The sequence below is a fragment of the Periplaneta americana genome, chromosome 4, assembly GCF_040183065.1.
Source record: "Periplaneta americana isolate PAMFEO1 chromosome 4, P.americana_PAMFEO1_priV1, whole genome shotgun sequence".
In the NCBI taxonomy this organism is placed as follows: domain Eukaryota; kingdom Metazoa; phylum Arthropoda; class Insecta; order Blattodea; family Blattidae; genus Periplaneta; species Periplaneta americana.
This window is the reverse complement of record NC_091120.1, coordinates 109671292-109695848: the sequence shown is the minus strand read 5'-3', so window position 1 is coordinate 109695848 and position 24557 is coordinate 109671292. Positions and strand designations below refer to the sequence as shown.

Here is a 24557-nt window from a genome sequence, read left to right as displayed (position 1 = left end):
CTGCATATCGTCGGGTTCCAAGCTTCAAAATGACGGGTCTTTTATTAAAATCCGTTCAGCCGTTTTCCTGTAATTTCCATTACCGGCTCAAATTATTATGTATGCGTGCGTGCGAGTGTGCTGGTTAACTTCAATTCTGGATATTTCGCATTTTTTCGAATCCCCTTTAGACTTTGAATTAAACATACACCACTATACAACAATAATTTCAGCAAACTAAAAGAAATGCACAGTAGTTGCAAAAAAAAAAAAAGGACCGACCCTTGTAACTGATTTCAGAGCCTTGTTCACTCCAGAGCGTCGGTGCACATTCCTTGGATCTGAAACCACCTGTGCAGTTGAACAACAGCCACGCAGCTGGTTACTGTTTTCGTCCTGTTTCTTTGCCACTACTGACAAAATGTTGGGTCGCGCCGCGTCCGTTTTTTTTCCACTACTGTACAATGCTAATTAACAATGCAACGCCAATAAATTTAGTTTAAAGATTCTATTTTAAGACTATATAGAGGGTTACTTCAGTCTATTAAGGTTCATAATAATTGGCTTACTCTCCTTAAGTTTCAAATCAGGATCTCCTGTTTATTTACATAACTTCCAGGTACAGATACTGTAATTCGTTGACAAGTATTTATTATGCTGACTCTTCTACACTTACTGTATAAGCAACAGAATTTCAAGTAACTAGCGACTAACACCCGTAGAATCAGTTATGAAACTCCTGAGAAAAGCAACATTAGCGTACACGTCAGGAAAATCATGTGTGCCGCAACCTGTACCCCAAGAGACGATGCCCACCAGTTGTCCATTCACAGCGAGACCCGCACCTGAGTCAGTGATGCAGGCATCACTTTCTTCAGCACAGAACATGCTCTTAGTGATGCCTCCAGGAACAACCGTATTGCACGTATCGCGGTCTACAATGACGACGGTGATTGCCTGGAGACCTGATGGAATAGATCCTCCAGATGACTGTGAATTCCAACCTACTACAACACCTTCAGACCCAACAGTTGGTTCCGTGGAAGCCAAGGAAATAGGTTGAACACCTGCACCAAATACGAATGGACTCAATACCTGTAAAGAACAAAGTTTTATTTAAGAAACAATATTATCTCACGTACTGATCGAAATGATATTGTCATGTGTTAGAGAAATGTAGTTTGGTGTTAATGTAACAGGTGATTAATAAGAGGAAGATAGAACTGATAGGAACTATAGATATTAACAATAAAAGTTTTAAAATGGAATATGGATTTGACAGTGAACATGAAATAAGATACCGAGATCTGCCTTTGTTCTTTTAGAAAGACAGTGGTCAATGTTTTAAATTCCTCTCTCTACATTTTCTTTTTCACAGGTGTCACTATTACTGGTCTTAATTAGACACTTGCTAGGTGTGCTAATGTGAGTTGTGGTCATTGTCGAGTTTGAAGTGTAGATGTGAGAGTGATTTGTTTATTTTAGCTATGGCACCCGAAACGCAAATCAGACATGAAAGGTAAATATTGTTACAGTTCGAAATTATTTATAAGCTGTTACAGATCAAATGACTTCTAATAAACATAAAAATTACGTCACACCATAATAAGATCGAAATATCTGTTCATTGCGACATTACAATGACAAGAACTTGTGTGTCCTTTTAAAAGTGCAGCAGGACTATCCTCATACATTTTAAAATTGTGTCTTTTTCAAAGTTTAGTGAATTTTCCCTCAATGAAAATATGTCTATTTTTAAAAATGATGATACAGGCGAAAATTCATCTCAAATAATGACATATAGTTATAATACTACCTATAAATGCCACTGAAGACGTAACAGACTATAATTCAGGTATCGAACGTGATGTAACACTCAATAATCTACCTGGTTCACAGCTTGCAGTAGGAGCAGAACTATTTCAAGATAGCTTTCTTGAAGAACGGGGGTAGGGGTTCGCGCTGCATCATGAGAACTAAAGTGTTGATGAGGCAATGGTACCATACTTTGGCAGACATGAATGTAAACAGTTCATCTGCGGTAAACCTATAAGGTATGGGTATGAGTTTCGGGTGAGTGCTACTTCAAATGGCTACATAGTGTGGTTGGACCCTTACCAAGGACCCTTCAGTCGATAATCCGATATGCCCTAATTTTCTGGGGAAATGGAACCAAAATTGGAAGCGTCTTGATTTTACAAAAGAAAGCTATTAGAATTTTATGTAAAGCAAACTATCTGGAACATTGTCGGCCACTTTTCAGACAATCACGGATTTTAAAAATCATAAATTTGTATATGTATATATATATATATATATATATATATATATATATATATATATATATATATATATATATATATATATATGATCTAGTACTTTACACACGACAAAATATCGACAATTACTCATTAGTGGCCATATACATGATCATGAAATTAGAAATAGTGAACAAATTAATATTCCATATTGTAGATTACGCAAGAGCAACACAATTTCTTTAATTGTGGGGATGAAATTATATAATAAGCTCCCAAGTCAATATTATAAATTACCAATCAATATCTTCAAAACTAGATTTTACAATTGGTTATTAAATAATCCTTTTTATTCTGTTGCTGAGTTTTTCAACACAAATTTGTATGAAATTGTATTTTAAAAAATAAGTTTAATTGCAATTTAGTTACTTTTCTTTAATTTAAAAGTTTCAAATTATTTCATGTTTTCATTGTATTATTTAAATTTTACTGTTTATTTGTTAGTGTTTTTTAAATGTATTTATATATTTTTCAATGTATTCTGACGAAGCCTAAAACTGTATGTCTAATGGCCAAATAAATTGAATTGAATTGAATTGAAATACATGCATTCTTTATGAATATAATTCGTTTGGACATGGTCTATCTGTGGTACTGAAATTTTGTAATATTTTGCAGCAGAAAGTTGGACAGTTTCCAGTTCATTTATTTTTTTTGACAATCTTTTCACTACCTTATTCCTGCTTGAGAAACTGCATAGAAGAAATTTAAAGGGAACTGGAACAATAAGAGAAAACCGAAATTTTCTAGGATGCTGTGTATGTAATGTCAAGTACGAAAATGTATAAAATGATTGTAGCCAAAATGAATCAATCTTCAGAATAATATTAATAACAATAATAAATAAACAATAATAAAATAACGCAATAATAATAATATAAAAATAATAATAATAATAATAATAATAATAAATATAAATTACAAAAATTATATTGTTTTCTATCATATAAGCATAGTATACAATTCTTCCTCAAAATGTATGCTCATTTGCCTATTATCCATTTATAACAATAATGTTTTAACACCTCGGATGTACTTCAGTGATATACTGCATTAAATGTAAATTTATAAAATACACAAATAATGCCAAAAAGTATTTCAAGCATATCTGGGTTAAGGGGAGGTTGTAGACTGAAATGACCAAATCTGGCAGGATAGAATTTACATTTTTGATCTTGGACACAAATCAATAATGATCAATTACTTTTTTTAAATCTGTAGATATGTGTCTGGTATATGCCACATGAACTCAAAACATAGATTTAGTATACCTCTTCTCAAAAACTGTCATAAGGAAAATATATTTTCGCACACGTTAGGAGCTATATGTTATAGAGAATCTCATTTTATCACCACCATAAGAAAATTATTTATTTTATGTAACAATTCCCGTCGAAAAAAAAAAACCTTTTCAGAATGTTTAACATTCAGTACGAACGAGCCTTAAGACTATCAATATGATTATTCGTTACTTCATATAATACATTATAATAAGCGTATGTGAAAAATTTGAAACAAATTGGACTTGTAGTTTCTGAGAAAGGGAATATTGAAGATTTCATAAATCTAGTTTTGAACTGTGGCGTAACGATTAGCAGGCATGACCGTGCAACGAGTTGGCTCAGGTTCAAATTTTGATTGTAGCAAGTTACCTGGATGATGTTTTATTCCGATGTTTTCCCTCAATCCATTAAAAGCAAAGACTGAGTAACTTTCGGCGCTGGACCCTGGCATTATCACCTTCATCTCATGCAAACGCTAGATAAACTTATCAGTCGATAAACTGTCGTAAAATAACCAATTAAAAACATTATTTTGAAAAAACAAGACAAATTAATTACATTATAGGTGCTATGTAATGTTTCAGAACATGTTTCAGAACATGTAATTTAAAGGATTCTAGGACAATATTTAGTATAATGTTTTCTTGTTTTGATGGAAAATGCTAACTCTCAAAATATTTAATATTTTTGACACTCTGTGTATTGTGACTTCCATAATCTTTTACATGGTTATTTAACAACGCTGTATAAACTGCTAGTTCATTTGAGGGACTCCTAAACAAAACCCGTGAAGTTCACCTCCGATCGAAAATGAGTTTGAAACGGATTCATACTCTACGAAATATCCCACATCGATCTACAGCAGTCATGTCAATCGATGCCCATAGAAGCAAGCGCGCGCTTTAGAGCTTAGGAGAGCCTGATCGCTTTACAGCGGAAAGGAAAGAGGCAGTCGAAAGAGGTAGTATGCTATATGCCGCTTGGTCGAGCTATATTCAGGAATGGCCAGCACTGATTTAATGGATAAAGAGAAGAGAACTTATTAAAACTGAATCCATGTTAATTTTTAGATTTGTCTGAGAAGTAACTTATATGTGCATTATAAGAATTTAAGTTTTAATTTTAATGCTTGTTTTTCACAAGTTTGATTTTTTTATTCAAAAGAAATATTTTCTCAACTTTTCGTATAGAAAAGTGAAATTTTCAGATATAGACCTATTTATTTAGTAGCCTTACAGAATCTTTTAGTAAATCTAACATACCGTAAATACATATTACTGAAGATAGTGTATTGAAAATTTTGAAAATATTCCCATGGAAATTGTTTGTAAGGAAATGAATTAACAAAGCAACTACTGTTACATCATAAGCAAAAGATACGTGCCCATGTGTTGTAAAAATGTTAGCTCTATAGCTTTAGCATATTTCGAGAAAATAATTTAATATTCTGATGACAGTAAGTTGCTCACCAATATCAGCTTAAAAGCATAATGCGATTAGATTTTTTTTATGGAATATTAGTTATACTTAAAACATATACAGCACTTAGGTAACTTTGCTTTGTACTGTAATAATTGTTTATTGATTACTTTTATAAGGCTAAAGGTACCATCCATATCAATTCCAACTTATCATGTCATACTCAATACCTATTTTTGGGATATCACTTTCTTTATGAACATGTATTTCATCCATTTATTACAGTAAAGTTGTACTACTGTGGAATTTATGTGAATATTCCTTCTTAACTCTTTATTATGTTATTAACATTTAAAACACAACTGCAATATTAAGAAATTGGTATTAGTATTTTTGTTTTACAGACAATATAGATAATATCAAACAGAAAGAAGACATATAAAAATAATGACATAAAATTTCACGTTCCGTCTGAAGTTTATGCACCACTGTTTTCTTAATCCAACAGCTGCTTATTCATATACATATTTAGCGCTTGTTGCCCGCGCACGACGTCAAGGTCAGAAAAATGCGCTTGCTTTGACATCACTGATGTAAGTCACTGACTCAGTACCTTCTTGCTCCCCATATTGAAATCCATGGAATTTTTATCTTTAGGGTAAGTTGTAAACAAGGCATATTCAGATAATTCTTACAAACCCTAAAGGTTGCAATAAATCATTCGGATTGAAATACCTAAAACACCAGTGTTTATTAATTTGTTAAAAAGTGCATGCTTCTCTAGGAACCGAAGGACATCGGACATCGTATAATATATTCTCAAAATAGGCACAGTCTTGATATTGATTATGCTGCTTTTAGTCCTCGGATTGTGTTATATTTCAACTAATATTGAAAACACCAAATAATATAATTATATTGCAATTATGCACTATGCTAGAAGTTATAATAATGCACAATAAAAATTTTTTTCTATGGTGGTAATGGTATCTTAATTACTTTCATCATACTCATTATTATAATTTCGTAAGAAATACTATTCTTAAATAATAAAATCAAAGGTTGTTTACCTTGACAACGGCGACGTCATAATCCTGCGTATAATAATCGTATTGTGGATGAGCAAGCAGTTGTGAGGCCATGTGAACGGAACCTCCGCTACCGACGATACTGCTTCCTGCCCGTAATTGCACTGAATGCGCTGAAACTCAGAAAAATATAAATGTTATTTCGATTCCTGTTTTCCTCAGAGTAATAGTTTATTTAGTGTAATGTTAGGTTGAACCGAAACAAATTCCAGAAACTTGCCATTTTCCTGTTGCTTTTGAGCCCCACCATTGACACATGAAATTATAGCTAATTATTAAACGCTGTTTTAAGATGAGCATATATCTAAAGAAAGTGATAGTTTTCTCCAGATTCTATACGATTTGAGGATATTATTTTTAGGTACCTAGTCTGTATTAAATTTATTATTTGGATCATTTCGATTTATAAGCTTTGAAGTAAGTACGTCAGACACTTTGCATTTAGTGGATATTCTATCACTTGCGGTTCATTTTAATAAACTTCAGACTCAAATTTTATTAGTTCTGTAGCACTTGACTTAAAACTCGAAATTAATGAAGTAGGCCTGATTTTACGTACCGATATTTACTGATAAAATTCTTTAGACTCAAAAATTATATATACTTTATTGAGTACAGTAGTCTATTAACGCCGTACTCCTTACATTTAGCAACAATTTTTATATAATTTAATTGCTTTTTTTCTATGTTTCGGGAATAATCCCGTTTGAGTTCTTGTGATTAGTATTATAAATATGGGTCTAAATAAGTGTCATAGCTGAATTTGCTTTAGGGAATGGACGCTGATTCTGCTCTTTGTGGAGTGAAATTTTTCTGCTGAAACTTCGACCAGTGTATGGGATTGGTGCCCACTCATCATCATCATGAATTTGGGGAGCTACAAAGGGTAGGATAACCCGATTTCGCGAACCTGTAATAACTGCCGGAGAAAGGGGGAATCATTCACCCAGTCGGCCCACAAGTTGGATGATCATTCAAATCTGCTGAGACATGTGGAAGTGAGGCCTGGAGTCGGCTGGTTGGTCTTGGTCCTCTATAGACTGTCGAGTCCAGGATTAGTAATTTAAACGTAATTTTTTCAGTTTTCCCTGTGTGACTGTTATTGCTGCTTTATATATAATGCTTTGGAGTGAGGGGGAATCATTCACCCAGTGGGCCCACAAGTTGGATGAGGATTCAAATCTGCTGAGACATGTGGAAGAGAGGCCTGGAGTCGGCTGGTTGGTCTTGGTCCTCTATAGACTGTCGAGTCCAGGATTAGTAATTTAAACGTAATTTTGTCAGTTTTCCCTGTGTGACTGTTATTGCTGCTTTATATATAATGATTTGTCTTACACTCGCAGTTATTATTAAATCCTTGAACAAACTGTGTGATAGATCAAAATTATCCGCGCCCTCAAATATAATAATACCTCCCTGAGAGTTTGAAAACTCGAATGCAAATTAAGCTTTACACAAAGTAATTACTAACTGGTCTTCTTGAATTTCAAGATAGTTAATTTTGTATGAAACGTCTTATTACTGGGAAAGTATTATAGTACATGAGCGAAACACGCTCAGAGGGGCAAGTAATTCTCCCTTTCGCCACCCACTACAGAGATAATGGTCTACTGATAAGGGAATCGTCCTAGGTCGTGTAGTTTGAATTTAATGAAAATGCATATTTAAGCTGATTTTCAATCGTTAAGAAACATGGTGATAGTCGTTTTTTCGCTTATTCTTCGTTTGCGAAAATTATGACTTCCAAATCGTTGCTACTTATAACGCTTCTTGTGCGCACTCGGATTCTCATAGTAGCTCCGCGACACTGTATCACAGCTCTCACATTATTGCTCTAGTCAATTTGTTTTCTCTTAATTCACATTAATGAAGTAGTAGTTCAATCCACGGCATCTTTCACTCATTCATAGACCATCCAAATCCATAGGTATGCAGCTGGAAGTCTTGGAACATGATCGAATGTAAAACAACGTGTAAGTCTTTATGTCATAGACGATGCAAGTAGTTCCGATAAAATGACAAAAAAAGATCATATGAGAAAATGGTTAAGAAATGTAGTACTTCTCTCGGATGTCAAGTAAGGCACACTACTACTTCTAGATTGCTGGAGTGGTCAGATAGATGACAGTATACTTGTTTTTGAATAAGATAAAACAGTTAAAAACACAAATTAATTATCCCTCCAAAGCTACAACATTTTTGTATCCCTTGAACGTGTATTTTTTAGATAATATACAATTGTAATTCGAAGACTTGAAGAGTATTTCATACCTAAAATTATCTGTGAAAACATTCCAGACACATTGCACGATAGTTACTTCATAATGATATTGCATTCTGTTGTGTATCAACAGTTTTATTCATCTGTTGCAAGTTGGACACAGTGTGTGTGTAACACAAAAGTTTGAATAGGAGCCTATATAAAATGTTTGTACTGTTCAATGGCTCTTTGTTCCGACCACATCATTTCGAATCCACAGTATCATAATTATTTATTTAAGGTGAGTCACAAAGATACATAGCCTATTTTAAATTCAAATTGAATTTATGTTTCGGCAGGAGTACTGTGTTAATGCGAGTTAAGAGAAAAAGAATCTTAAGTAGAGATTAATGCGGGAGCTGAGAGTTAGTGTCGAGCAACAATGAGAGTCAGAGTGCTCGCAAGAAGCGGCATAAGTAGCATCGATTTTCAAGTCAGAACCGGTATATTTTGTAAACGAGGAAAAAGCGAAACGAACGAATATCACAATGTTCCTTAAGATCGAAAAGTAGCTTAAATAAACATTTTCATTAAATTCAACCTACACGACCTCGAACGATTCCCTTGTGAGCATAGCGTTTTTGGCTGAGGTCTTACCAAACAGGTGCAGAGGGAAAGACTTTTACCCAGGGAATGATGTCATCATGACCTACGGCCAATCTTTGGCTCAAATAATACCTTCCCAATAATAGGTCTACCAACACACTATTATCACGCACATTATTTTATGTATTCAAATCATATATAAATCCGTACTATGCCGCTGAAGGAAGTGAGTTTTATATTGATTGTAAAGAATTCATGAACGCAATATACCCTAATTGCCTAATATTCAAAGGAAAAATAAGAAAACACACTTCTTGTAGAGTAATAGGCCTAGTAATGTACTACTTTTGTTTTTACAAAGGTATTCATTCAATCATTCATAGTGTTCTGGCCAAGAGCAGGACTTTCAATGAAAACTCTATATTCTCCAATCTTTCCTCTTGTCCGCCTTCCTATTAGTCTCCTCATACTATCCATGTACAGTATCTTAATGTTGTCTATAAACTGATATTTTCTTCTGCCTCGAACTTTTCTCTCGTTCACCATTCATTTCAGTGTATCCTTAAGTAGGCAGTTCTGCTCTCAGCCATTGACCCAACCAATTACTTTTTCTATTCCTGATCAGTTTCAGCATTACTATTTCTTCACCCACTCTTTCCAACACTGCTTCGTTTCTTATTCTGTCTCTCCATTTTACACGCTTTATTCTTCTCCATATATACATGTTTCAATGATTCTAATCGTTTCTCTTCACCTCGTCGTAATTACAATATTTCATATTTCTGCTCCATATAATGTCACACTCCTCACAAAGCACTCCATTAGTCTCTTCCTTAGTTTTTTTCCTGAGTTCCGCATAATATGGTCCTTTTCTATTAAAAGCTTCCTGTGCCATTGCTATCCACCTTTTGACTTGTTCGCAGCAGCTTATGTTACTGCTTATATTACACCCGAAGTGTTTGAAGCTGTCCACTTCTTTCACTGCCTCAGTTAGAATTCGCAAGTTTTCTTTCTTTAGGTTTCTTCCGACAATCATTGTCTTGGTCTCATTTGCATATATTTTCATTTAAGTTAATATAAAAATGGTTGTCTTGATCGGGTTTACATAACAAGACCCTCATTCAGTTGATTTTCCTCATAACAGAAGTTCGTACTTACATAAGTGGAAATCTTATACCAGGATATCATCACGACGTTGGAAAATAAATATCTATAGCCTAATATAGATTGACATCCGTGGTGATGTAAGGCGTTACTATACTAGCCATTTAGTCTCAGGTTTACAAAGGAAGGACGTATTTGAAAGGACAATAAATCCCCTAGCACAAATTCCTTCAGAAGGGCAATAAATCTGTGCAAACTATGTGGTAGATTTATGGTAGATGAAAGAACCCTGTCTCTTTTAGAAGGCTGTAGCCAAAATTTGTCAATTCTTCGTACAGGTTGAATTTCGACTTGAGTATCTGCAATAGAAAGCGTCATTAAAAATAAAATACACCCATTAATACAGCTATTAATACTACGGTACAAGGCCTAATACTGAAACAACCTCCGTTGTCGCTGCTACCATTATTATTACAATTACTACTATCACCATCATTACTACTACTACTACTACTACTACTACTACTACTACTACTACTACTACCACTACTACTGCTACTGCTACTGCTACTGCTACTGCTACTGCTACTGCTGCTGCTGCTGCTAGATGAAATTGGGACTCATGGTCATGACTGCCACACAATATGAAATTTGTGATAAAATCCGTGGCTTGACATGCATTAATATTTTAATGCATATGGGATTTGAAATGATATTTCCTTCACTCTTTGTAACTAAATGTATAAATCATTTTCAATTATGTCTTTAGTTATGTAATTAACAATTTAATATTGATATGATTTAAATATTACTTTGACTTAATATTTAAAGCGAAACTGTAATTTATAAATAAGCAATGCAACGTGATAATATTAAGAAGAAATGGTAGACTAATTGTAATAGTTCCAAGCGGTACGAGGACAGTAGAAAGTCTACCGAATTATCGTGATATAACAGATAAATTACATTAGGCCCAAAGAGCTAGGAAAATATTCCAATATTAATATATTCGTTCAGTTTAATTAATAATATTAATAACTATAGTAGTAGTAATAATAATAATAATAATCATAATCATAATGATGGTAATAATAATATTAATATTATTATTATTATTATTTCTATTATTATTATTATTATTATTATTATTATTATTATTATTATTATAAGCTATGAGTATACATTATCAGTATTAAATAAACTGGTAAAGGAGTAACACTTGATCATATTGCAAAATATTGAAAGTTAATGAAAATGACATTAAAACAAATTGAAACAATATTAAACTCACTAAAATATACTACAATAATATTATTAACACATGAAAATGGAATAAGGAATAAGTAGCATGTGCAGGTACCGTATTTAATGTTATTGTTGTCATTATTATTATTATTATTATTATTATTATTATTATTATTATTATTATTATTATTATTATTATTATTATTTTACCCCCCGAAGAGCAATCACCTTGACGTGGTGGGAGGCTTAGTATCCGATGAGCCAGACGACCTTACTAGGGAAGATTGACTTAGGTTGATCTTGCTGGTGAGTAAGAGGTGAGGCGAACTAAGAATAGCTCACAACGAGGGAATGGCGTCTGTACCCATTTTGGGAAGGCCACATCTTCTTCAAGTCTTCAACGGTCAACAAGGCGGCAAGTAATAAGCAGAGCTAAACTTGCAAGGCTTGAGGAGCGGAAGAAGCAACCCTCTCGGGGGGGGGGGGCGGTTGATACCCAGAGGAGCATGTTTGGAGACTCAGAGGAAGCAGCCCTTCCACCATCCTTCTACTGCGAAGCGCTCGTAATGCTTCCAGGAGACATTATCTTACTGAAAAGCTTCATAGAAATCAGCCAGACTGTCATAGAAGGAACCGACCCAAGCAAGATAAAAGGATACGATTTGGAATAAAGAGTACACTCAAATTAGGAAAACGGAACGTAAGGGGACTAAATACAAAAGAAGAAGAATTAGAGAGAGAAATAAAAAGAAAAGAAATAAATATAGCAACAATAACAGAAACAAAAAAGAAATTAAAAGGAACAAAGGACCGAAAACACTATGCTATGTTGTATAGTGGAGTAGAACAGAAAACAAGAGCACAGAGTGGAGTAGCAATTTTAATAGATGAAAAATGAAAGAATAAACTGAATAGCTATATGTTTATAAATGAAAGAATCCTGATAGCCCGATTCAAAATTGAAAGAGGATATATGATGATAATTGCTGTGTATGCCCCGGAGGAAGGCAAGAAAGAAGAAACAAAAAAATTCTATAAAACATTACAATCATTAGTAGATAAATACACAAAAGGTCATCATCTAATAATAAGTGGAGACTTAAATGCCAGAGTAGGCAATGTCCCTATACCTAATGTAATAGGAAATAATGGAGAAAATACAATAAATGATAATGGACAGGAATTGAGACATTTTTCAACCTTTAATTAATTAAAAGTGATGAATACCTATTTCCGAAAAAAAAAGACATACATAAATATACAAGAACTGGAAATAATTCAAGATCAATAATTGATTATTTAATTGTAAACAATAAGCTTGGAGCTTTGGTGACAGATGTGAAAGTACATAGAGAAAGTGATATATACTCTGATCACTACCTCCTGATAAGTAAAATAAACATAATAGCAAAATGGCGGAAAAGGAACATTAAGAATAAAAGAAACCAAGAAAAGTATATAAAGTATATCTGTTACAAGAACAAAGTATCAGACAAGATTATGAAAGCAGAATGAATAAATATATATCAGAGATAGTGACGTCGAAAGATATAAATGTCGAATGGGAAAACATATGCAAGATAATACATAAAACAGCAAACGAAATATTAGGAAAGAAAAATAAAATAAGGAATAGAAAGGGCTTGAGGATTTGGAATGCGAATATACAAAATACAGTGGATGAAAAACGAAAAGTATATAATACATATTTACGACAGAAAACAGAAGAATCTTACGAAGAATATAAAATGAAAAGAAGAATTGCTAAAAGCATTATAAGAAAAGCCCATGAGGAGTCATGGGATAAATATATAAGTACAGTAGAACATGATATGTATGGAAGACAAGAAATAGGTTATAAATTAGTGAAATATCTAAATCAAACAGAGAAAGATACTGCTAGATTGAATATAATCCCAGAGCAAGAATGGATACAACATTATGAAAGACTTTGGAAAAAGGAGGAAATTAAAGAAAAAGATAACGAGGGAGAAATAAAAGTGGAAAATATTGATGTAATAGACATAAATGAATTAGAAATGGCTCTGAAAACTTTTAAGAACAGGAAATCGACGGGATTAGATAATATGAATATGAGGTAATGAAATATAGTGGAATATTGTGTAAATTACGAATACTGCACTTAATTAATAGATGTTGGCACAACTATGAGATTCCAAATACCTGGAAAACAGCAATTGTAAAGAATATATTTAAAAGAGGAGACCGGGGGAATTGTGAGAACTATAGAGGGATTAGCTTAATGAATGCTGGTTATAAGATATATACGAAAATAATAAATAATAGAATGAGAAATATAACAGAAATAATAATAAATGAAAATCAAAGTGGATTTAGAAAGGGTAGGTCGTGTATAGACAATGTATTTACGCTGAAACAACTCATAGAAAAGAGAAAAGAACTTAGAAACTCATATAGGATTTATAGATTTGGATAAGGCCTTCGATCGAGTTGACAGAAAAAAATTATGGGAAATATTACTAATGAAAGGATACCCACTGTGCCTTGTTGAAACAATAAAGAAATTATATGAAGATACAAATATAATTATAGACACCGGATTCAGAAGAACAGATACAATTAAAACAATCACTGGGTTACGACAAGGGTGCAGTTTATCGCCCACTTTATTTAATATATGTATAGACGACATTTTAAACAAAGGGAAAGTTTTAGTGAATCAGGAATAAGACTAGATAATAAAGTATATATAAATAATCTTTTGTTTGCAGATGATTTAATCATAATACAGAAAAATGAAGATGACTTACAGAAATCTTTACATGAATTAAATAAAGGATGTAAATTATATGATCTAAAGATATCAGTAAAAAAACAAAGACAATGGCATTTAGAGGAAAATATCCAGTGAGATCCAAAATTATTTTAGAAAATCAAAGTATAGAACAGGTGTCTAGTTTCAAATATTTGGGCTGTGGTATTAGTTACAATATGGAAAGAGATATTGAGTCTAAAATAAATAAATTTCAGACGGTATGTGGAACAATACAGAGAACGTTCAAAAATAAAGTTAGAAAAGAAACTAAAGTAAAAATGTATAAAGTTATGGCAATTCCCACAATATTGTATGGATGTGAAACTTGGGCTCCAACGAAAAAACAGAAAGAATACAAACGGCGGAGATGAGGTTCCTCAGACAAGTTAAAGGGTGTACAAAACTTGATAGAATTAGAAATGAGGATATAAGAGAAGAATTAAAAGTACAGCCTTTATTGGATAAAGTCACGAATTATAGACAAAAGTGGATTGAACACATGAATGGAATGAGTAAGGAGAGATATCCATTGTTAGCAAGAAATTATCAAGCAAGAGGAAGACGTGACGTCGGGAGACCTAGAAAACGTTGGGCTGATGAATTATGAAGTCGGAACGGGCAATTGCTAATCCTTGGAGTGATGATGATGATTATTATTATTTTTATTATTATTATGAAGAGGGCATGTAGCACGTATGGGGGAATCCAGAAATGCATATAGAGTGTTAGTTGGTAGACCAGAGGGAAAAAGACCTTTGGAGAGGCCGAGACGTAGATGGGAGGATAATATTAAACTGGATTTGAGGGAGGTGGGATATGATGATAGAGACTGGATTAATCGTGCACAGGATAGGGACCGATGGCGGGCTTATATGAGGGCGGTAATAAACCTTCGGGTTCCTTAAAAGCCATTTGTAATTAAGTAAGTATTATTATTGCCGTTATTGTTGTTGTTGTTGTTGTTGTTGTGGCCGTTGTTGTTTGACACTGCATTATGTACTGCGGATGAAGGACAACAAGTTACAAAGAATAATAAAATTCTATACTATATAGATAATTTGCATTAACAAAAGCCACCTTAAAATAAGGGTCGATACATCGGCCTACTAATTAATTCATACAGAATAATCATTAAAAATTATTGTGTGACAATTTGAAAGGAAAAAATAAACATTGAGGATACGAAAATATAGGAATTCATGTACAATAAAAGTTTGTTGGGTACAAATGATTACTAATTATAGCTGAGGATGATTTTAACACATGAGATTCTACAGCATCAATCGTTGCATCAGAAATTTTAAATTGTTTAAGTTGATTTAAAGTTTCTTGTGGGATCGTGCCACGGGTACCGAACATGAGCCCAAAAACTGTCCAATTTGTGATGTGGTATTGTGCTCCAAGATGCTGACAACAAGGCTCATATGTGACTTGTTTTTCACGACACACCTCTTGTGGCTGTTGCTCATGCATCTCGAAACGGATTGTGGGATCAAGAATGACACCCTTATCCTTCTGACGTTCAATTATGATGATATTAGCACGTCTAGTAGAGCCATCAGAAGAGATGCAACCAACCTCCTCATAAACCTCATAGGAAGCATTCTGACGGATTGAAGATGCGATGAGAGAACGAACCGTATTATATCTGTTGGTTCGGAGCAATTCTCCATGATGGCAGAAAACCAAGACGTCAGGAAGCTTTTCTTGCTCGTCGCATCTTTTGCAACGGGTTGAGTCAAGAGTTCTACCAGGGAGAGTATGTACAGGTATTGTATTACAGTTCATCGTAATGGCTTGCAGGAAATATTAGTAATGACCAGGGAACGGATTTATATGGACTAAAAATATATGAAATATGTAAATATATATGTAGTTATTTTTACCAAAATATGGAATTAAATATGGATTTTTACCAAAATATGGAATTAAATATGGACTTAAAATTATAAAAAAATGACTATGTACGTTAAATATTGGTACATTTTAATCAAACTAAACAAAAAATATAATGGACGTACCTTATCTTCCAATGTAGTTTCAACAAAACACAATTTTTATTGTCTGTTACCATAACAATAGGTTACAAACATTTCTTTCAAGTGCTGAAAAGTGAATCTTCTTCTATTGTCTCTGAGGATAGATTTATACTGACTAAAAGAGCGTTCGACGTCACAAGAAGTAACTGGTACATAATTCAATTTCACAATGTCTGCTGGGGATAAGTCCAAGTTAATCTTCACTGTTGATTCACCACTCATCACAGCAACAACCTTTTGTAGTTCTTCATATCCAGGGTTTTTTGAAAGTACAGTGTCCACCTTAGCTCTTACTGCATCTGCAACTTTACCTCTACCACGATTCAGTTGTTCCACAGTACTATTTATAATTTCAAAACTTTCAGATAGTGAAAGGTGCCTATTTTGGAGACTTTTGAGCGTTTTTATGATGCATGAAAATGTATGCTGAATGTGAGCTAAGTCATTCTTCACACTTATGTCACAGGTAACTGTTTTCGCAGTATCAATTGAGACTACATCTTCAGAGTCCAATGCAAGGAGAACATTGTTAATAGAGTCTATATGTTCGGCATAATATTCAACTGCTTCTAGCCATGTACCCCATCTAGTTAAAATTGGCTTTGGTGGCAATGGAATTTCAGGGTACATTTCTTTCAACACGTTAACTCTACTGGGAGCTTTGAGAAATACTTTTTTCACTGATGAAATCAACAAATCTACTTTAGGGAAATTGTCTCTGACCACTTCTGCCACACGATGAAATGCATGCGCCACACAAGTAAAATGAGTCAATTTAGGATATACAACAGATAATGCTTGTCCAGCTTTGACCATATAAGGGGCAGCATCGCTAATAAAGAATAACACATTATCGTACATAATACCCTTTGGCCACAGGATACCCATAGCTTCGTTGAACAGTTTAACTATAGTTTTGTTATTGCACTTTTCTAGAACATCACAATGTAAAAGAATTCGTTCAGAATATTGTTCACTTAACAAACCGATAACTACATTACCAACAAGTCTACCTTCTTTGTCGGGAGTCTCATCAATGGAAACCCAAATTGAACTATCTTTAATTTCATCTCTTATCTTCTGTATTGTCTCATCGTAGATGGATGGAGCATACGTCTTCCTAAGTGTTGACTCATCCGGGATTGTATGTTGAGTATATTTTTCAAGGAATTCCCTGAAGACCTTATTCTTTAGTTTGTAGAGAGGAATATCAGCAGAGATGAGAGAACGGCACAGGTCGATGTTAAACTCAGATCTTACATTCGATGTTGTTGGTTGTGTTAAAAACAATTGTCTCTGCTTGGAATTTAGTTGTTTGTTGGCCTGATGTTTACTAGTTGTAATGTGTTGTTGCACCAGGAACTTTTGTGTAGATGATACTGCACACTGACACAAATTACAAAATAATATTTTATTGTCAGTTGATAAACCATCTTCTTTAAATTCTGAAATGTAACTTGTTAGTTTTGATTTTAAATTGACTGAATGACGTACTTTTGGCATATTTACCGTCTTTATAGTATGATTTACAAAACTGAACCTATGTGTACTCTGACTGGCATTTAACTGTTGAGCTGCACAACTGAAGTCTGTTAAAAATTTTAAATTAAATTAATACAGTTTTGTAACTTACTTTCCCATTGTTGATAGGACTGCTAATTTTCAAATAACTCTGATGTTAAAGGGATTACTGAACATGTGTTTAAATCTCTATTGTTGAAATGTATTTTTAAAAGTTAATGGAATTTTGTTTTGTTTTATTGTTAAACCTAATATAATATGGACTGTTTTATATGAAATATGGAAAATATATGGAAATTAACGAAAATATGTACTAAACTCTAAAATATGGAAAAATATGGAAAATAAAAGTAGGATTTTTCAACCCTACACATTGTGAAACATAAAGATAATGCAAAATATAAATTATATTAGCTTTAGAAGTAAATATGTATTTACATATAAATCCTTTCCCTGGTTATGACCGCTCCTGTTCTTTTGTATGGGTCTGAAACTTGGATTCCTACTCAGAAAGATATTAGCAAAATTCGAGCGGCTGAAATGAAATTTTTACGTAAAGCCAAAGGTTGCACAAGAATGGACAAACTACATTATATAATAAAGATATCAAGAAATAATTGGATATCTTTTCCATGAATGTTAAAGTTTTGGACTAGAGACATAAATTCGAAGAACATGTATTACGGATGGACGAAAATAGGATCCCAGAACTGGGAGTGGACTACAAACTACGCGGTAAAAGAGACCAGGTTTGATCTTGCAAGAGATGGAGTGATCTTTGAAGGCAGAACGGACAATGGAAATGCCTATACCGTGAAGTGATGATGATGATGATGATGATGATGGTGATAGTAATAAACATTAGTGGACTTAAGGTAAAGACACAAAAATAATTATGTAAGCTTATCATATAGGGAGTTTGATGAGGTACGTCAAGTTAACACGTTCCCAATCCATTACAAGCAACAGAGTTATCTTCGCAGTATGGATATTATGTTCTTCCTAATGTCAAGGTTTGGCATTATGTCTTCTGAACCAAAACATATAGGCCCACTTGATATTCAACATGCTACTGTACAATGTCAGCCAGTGTTAGAAAAATGCATGAATTATTTTGAAATAGACTTTCCTGACATTAACATTTAAAAATTGAAGTAATTTGAAAGAATGGTGTTCTGTATCAACTTACCCATCCACACAATGTACAGAGGTCACTGCCCAGTCCTCGCTTATGATAGAAGCACCACACATGTGGCTTCCATAGTACTCAAGGGATAGCTGAAAATAGAAAATTCTTATTAAACACAATTCAAGGGTTTGCAATATAAATATAGGCTATACATTATATGACCGTATAAAATGGTTCACAAAATAAGAGGTACACCCTCACTTCCTGTAAATTACATGTAAAATTTTCAGATTTCTTCCACAAATCGAACTCAAGTTCTAGTGAAATAAATGCAGTTAATGAAATCTGTATAAGTTCACAACCTTTCTACTAGATAGGACCAATAGACTAATCTCGTAGAAATATGCTTCCATGCTGCTTATCGCTACAATTTCATTACTTCCCCAGCATTTGTTTATTTTTATCACTTCCCTAGCATTTGTTTGTTTTTATAACTTCCCTAGTATTTGTATCTTTGTTTGCTAACATCTCAAACTGAAAATTCTTTACAGTACTATAAAACATACTTTGCGATCGTCATTTGTTCTTCGCATAGAGAGTCGACTGAAATTGACAGCTCCGTTCAAAAGTTTTGGTGAAGCTAACATTAGTGAAGAAAGAATTTTTTAAGTTAATTAATATCTATTTTATTGTATTGGAGTACTTTATTTCTTCTAATCTTTATATAATTTCTTCGGGGCTTATCATCTCTCTACCATTTGTTTCTTTTTTTTTTGCCAATATTTCAAACTGCAAATTCTTTATGGTGTTACAAAATATGCTTTGCGATCCTCATTTATTTACCATACAGACAGTCAACTAAAAATGGCGGCTCCGTTCCAACGTTTTGGTGAAGCTAACATTAGTGAAATAAAATTTCGGTAAGTCCATTAATATTTTATTGTATTAGAATAATTTATTTTTTCTAATCGTATAATAGATAATTAAATCCCATTCGTGTTTTGTTTTCCCTAGACAAGTCAAAACCTCTAGTGAGATTACTGTTGATAATTAATTACAGGATAAAAGGTAATTGCAATATTCATATTTCTGGTGTAGAACTTTGGCACACAAATTCAATTAAAAGTCTGAAATAAACTAAGTTATAGTTGTTTATAATATAAGATACTCCCTCTGTTCTAAAATACAGTATAGAAAGATATCATTAATTCTGTTCCAAAATATGATATTTGTTAAAGTTCTCAGTAATATAATGTAACTTCAATACATCTTCTAGATACTTATTTGTTTGATAAATTAATATAAGAAAAACATAAAAGTTAGATACATTTCGTTCTGTGTAATATCAAATTAATGAAATAAAAAAACAAACATTGTTTTGAGAGTCGCACATTAACATTGAAACTAAAATAAATTATAAACCGTTTTTACGACTGTTCAGCCTTAAATGTTCTATTCAAAATTGACTGTGTTGGTGTTACGTTTTCTGCAACAGGAACGCCACAGCAGGTGCCTATTTGATTTCTATTCATAATTAACTACTTACATAGTATAGTTTGATGCACTGCACAAGATTAGAAACATTCACAAATGCTCTGTCTGATAGTCCCTTCACTTCTGCGCAATAATGAAACTTGTTTTATTTGTTACTATAGCATATTTTGGAATGGACGGAGTATAATACTTTATTCTGAACATCATCATTTCTTCTAACAAGTGTTTGTATAATTTATATGTATGGAATTGTATACAGGGTAGAAGGTGACCATTGACAATCTTTATGAGGGGCGAATTCTTGTCATAGTATAAGTGTAAAAGCCATCGCATATCTTTTTGTTCATTTGCAGTTAGATACCCAGAAATAATTGCATTAAATATTAATTTTTATCTCATCCATCCATCCATCCATCTATCCATACATACATCCATCCATCCATCCATCCATCCATCCATCCATCCATCAATCCATCCATCCATCCATCCATCCATCCGTCCGTCCGTTCATCTTTCTATAATTTATTTATTTTTATTTTATTTAAATGTAGTATTCAGTAGCTAACGTATGGTAAAGTAATTTTAAATATGAATAATTTAATATATGCTAATTGTAAACAATAATACCAATGGAAAAGTGCTACAAAATTTCAATAATCCGGTACTACTTTGCAAATTAAGAAGCTCATTGTAACTGTAAAGATCATACATTGAACAATTGAATTTAAAATGTAATCTTTCTGCTGCTTGCGTAAATTAAACTGCGGACCGTATCTTTTATTGTGAATGGTTGTTTGAAACTTAGTGTATTTATTAATGTGATTGGAAATTTTTGTAACGTGATGCACCTTTTCAATAAACTGAGATTGTTAAAGAGTGTATTATTTTTTTTTTACAAATTCAGTCGATTTAATTATTTACAATTCTTGTTGTAGCTTCAAATTTGGTTTCAATTTTATTATTGTTCCTTTAAAAAATAAAAATTAATCTGTTCCTTTGTTTGAAAGCCATCCAGCATTAGGATGATGGCGTTAAACATCGTTTTGAAATTAAGTTCAATTTTTTTGGACTTATTTATTTAATACACAATGACGTCATTCACATATTTTCCTTACTGCTATAATTTAACAACATATACTTAAGACACATGGATGTTTCACATTATAGTTACTAGAATATTTGATGTGCAAATGTAAAATTAATTACTAAATCTCATAAAATTTGAACGTATTTCGTGAGCTCTAACGCCTGTTTACTAAGGGCAGTCACTTCGTGAAAAAGACCTGATGTTGATATTAACTATATAACCGTCCTCGCTGCTGCAGAGAAGGGATGTTTCTATGTGTTGTCAAGTGCTGTTACATTTATTGAGACGTTACAATTCTTTTTGTAGACTCAAAGTCGATTATCCGGTTATTGAAAATAAATACCTCAAAATGGAAAGGAGAATTTCTGTTTGTTTTACTTCAAGGATGTTCTCTTTGAAGTTACTGTCACTGAACACCTTCTGCCCTATATGTATAGGGTGGATTATAACCTCTGGACGAAAATGAAACTGGTAGCGAGGAGAGAGCAGTAACTCTAGCAAGAGCAGCCAGCACTCCTTATATTCTCCTTCCCCTCTGCTGAGCTCAGTCGGTGGCACGCGTCGCGCTACGTTGCAAGATTTATTTTAACGATTTCCACAATTATTCAATTTAAATCCATGGCTAAACTGTCTAATTTAAAAAAATATTCAAGACATTAACTTTTTAGACCATTTTACCTATTTTCTTGTATAGCAATCAGCCATTTCTCTTGGGCCATTGCCGCAACAAAGCGCTACAAACATTGGACAAAGACTATTTTTTTCACTGATTAACAGTACTTCATCGGAGAAAATGTGTAATAAAAGTTTTGTTGTATTTAACATCTAGATTCATCTCTTAAATTTTGGTGCCTCGGTCCCCTTCCATCCTGTCTAATGTATGTTTGAGGAGAACCAAAAAGTTATTTTAAGGCACAGTTGTATAAATGCCATTAATCATAAAATATTTTTATGAAAATTCAATAAATAACTCGACGTTACTTTCTACGTATGTTGTATAACATTAACTTATGAACATGTAACTAGGTTTAGTGCTGATATTTTGCAGTAAAATATGTGGCAACATTGGGAAACATGAGTGAATTTCGTGTGTAAAGACAGTTGATTTTCTACTGTTTCGCCGCCTCCTGAATATGCGTCTTAATAATACATGTAAGAAGGATTTAGGACATTATTTCGTTTTGTTTGAAGCTGCAACTCAGGACGTAACCGTGGCTCAAGTTATTCTACTACAAATTCTGGTAACCGAAGTCTCAATTTAAATTGCTTATCATCGAGTTCAGTGAATAATTTCCAGGATTTCTTTGCTAGTGAAAAACGGGATGAGTACGGTGAGATTCAATATCATCATCAGGTGAGATATTAGAAACCAAGAAAGAAATATATGAATTTATAACTAAAGTTAATTAACGCGTGAAAACGTATAATATAGCCTCTACTTTAAATTCCAAATTGACGATAATGTTAAAAGTTGTATAGTCAAGATGTATAAACTTAATTCCCAAAAAAATTAAAAGTATGTATGACATTATTTCATCACAATTAGAACTTAAAAATTAAAAAAAAAAAGATCGTCTAAATGCAATCAAAATAAACTCCACACACCATGTTTCTTTTTTTTTTTTGCCTTGTACTGAGGTGGGACCCGAAGGCTAATTGCGCTTACCACTCCTATTCTATGAATGATTGGGTAGCCGAACGGCCGCGCTCTTGTATAAGTACACCAAACACCATGATACTTATAAGAATAATTTTTCTCTTCTTAGCTTTCGGAAATATTTTCTGTAAACTTTAGTTAATGGACCTATGATTAACTTGAGAAGATTCGTCAGTTATATTTAACTTAAAGACGAAACAAATCAAAGTTAATATTTATACTACCAAAAATTCGCAGTTAAGTATAAATGAAGATTAATTTTATGTCTTAATCTGATCTTAATTTTTGTACAACTGGTCCTAAGGAATTTATGGATGTAGAGCGAATATTTTGTAAATAATTTAACAAAAGCACTGCAATGATATGAACATATAATAAGTGTGTACGATAGCAGACTGTCAGTATCAGTTGTAAAATGAGAGGCAGTAAAAGAGGGAAGGGCAGACCATCAAAGATGTTGATAAAGTACAATTAATTATACACAAATATGAAATTAAGGAACAAAATGTAGTAGACAGTGATATTAGGGAGAGAAGGATAAAATAATATTAATAGAATTTCCTTTAAAATTAATTGTTTGATAATGGTGTACCATATCCATTATTGATTGAGGAAAACCTTAGTTGTGAGGAAACGTCTAATAAATAAAGAATTGTGTAATATAATGTTGGCTTTATGCTGTTATCTTTTTTGGTAAGTACTATATGCACAGATATATCAGGTTTAGTTATTACCGATCTGATATGTAGAAGTTAAGTAAGGAAACTATCAAACAGAAAAACAATTTTGTGTTACTAGTTTCTGTCTTCGAATTCAATTTAAGTTTTCACTAGTCCAAATTATTTCCTATGTATATTATTAAGATACATTCTTAGATAGTGTTGACAGAGAAAAATTCAGAAAATATTCCGGTCACAATGTTTCACATTAAATGTAAGTAATTGTATATGTTTTCTACTTTAGTCTCCTTACCACGTATGGGTAATCAGATATGTCTCCACCGTCTCCACCGTCATCGCCTCCAACAATGTAATTATCTCTATCATGGTGGCTGGATGTGTCTCTAATTCCTGGAATAAGAAGGTACATTACAACCGACGTAATAACTTTCTGAACGACGTTATTTAATACACTTCATATTAACTAAATAGCATTATTTTTATATTCAGATTGAAAAATGTCCACAAAATGTAGCGTTGTGGTGTATATATACACAGAGAACTACTTACCGAGACACCATATGGAAAGAAAACATACTATCACTTCACGAAACATTTTCTTGATATAATTCCTTGTTTTGCTGTGGCCTTTTATTCAGCTTGTTTCTCAATACTTGCAGACTAATCACTTACTGATAATAGATATTGTGTAACGAAGAGTTATCTTTATGTATTTTAACATTGAATTCAATTGAGTACTAGTCATATCTTATTTATTAGTTTACATGTTACAAATTTACATTTGTTGGCAAAACTAATAAACAAAATTTGACATTAAAAATTTACTTACAAGAAATAGCCTATATATATTACGTTTTTCTATCTGCTGAACTTAATAGAGCCTAAATAGTTTCAAGGCATTCATTACACTG

The 24557-nt window shown here is 32.9% G+C and overlaps 1 protein-coding gene across 1 annotated transcript; it reads right to left on the bottom strand.

Annotated features, from left to right (window-relative positions):
• Positions 1–553: 553 nt before the first annotated feature.
• On the bottom strand, positions 554–24346 carry LOC138698944 (trypsin alpha-like). The gene is made up of 6 exons (XM_069825141.1): positions 24196–24346; positions 23939–24036; positions 18789–18877; positions 10542–10600; positions 6070–6206; positions 554–1074 (listed from the first exon to the last, which is right to left on the bottom strand). The coding sequence occupies exons 1-6, from the start codon at positions 24239–24241 to the stop codon at positions 682–684; spliced, it is 822 nt and encodes a 273-aa protein (XP_069681242.1). The 5' UTR covers positions 24242–24346; the 3' UTR covers positions 554–681.
• Positions 24347–24557: the final 211 nt, after the last annotated feature.

Bases quoted from the DNA above. Each gene is read 5' to 3' on its own strand.
- LOC138698944 (XM_069825141.1), bottom strand. From the start codon at position 24,241: ATGTTTCGTGAAGTGATAGTATGTTTTCTTTCCATATGGTGTCTCG. The intron at 24,037-24,195 runs GTAAGTAGTTCT...TTCTTATTCCAG, and splicing joins TCTTTCCATATGGTGTCTCG to GAATTAGAGACACATCCAGC. The intron at 1,075-6,069 runs GTAAACAACCTT...TGTTCTTTACAG, and splicing joins ATGACGTCGCCGTTGTCAAG to GTATTGAGTCCATTCGTATT.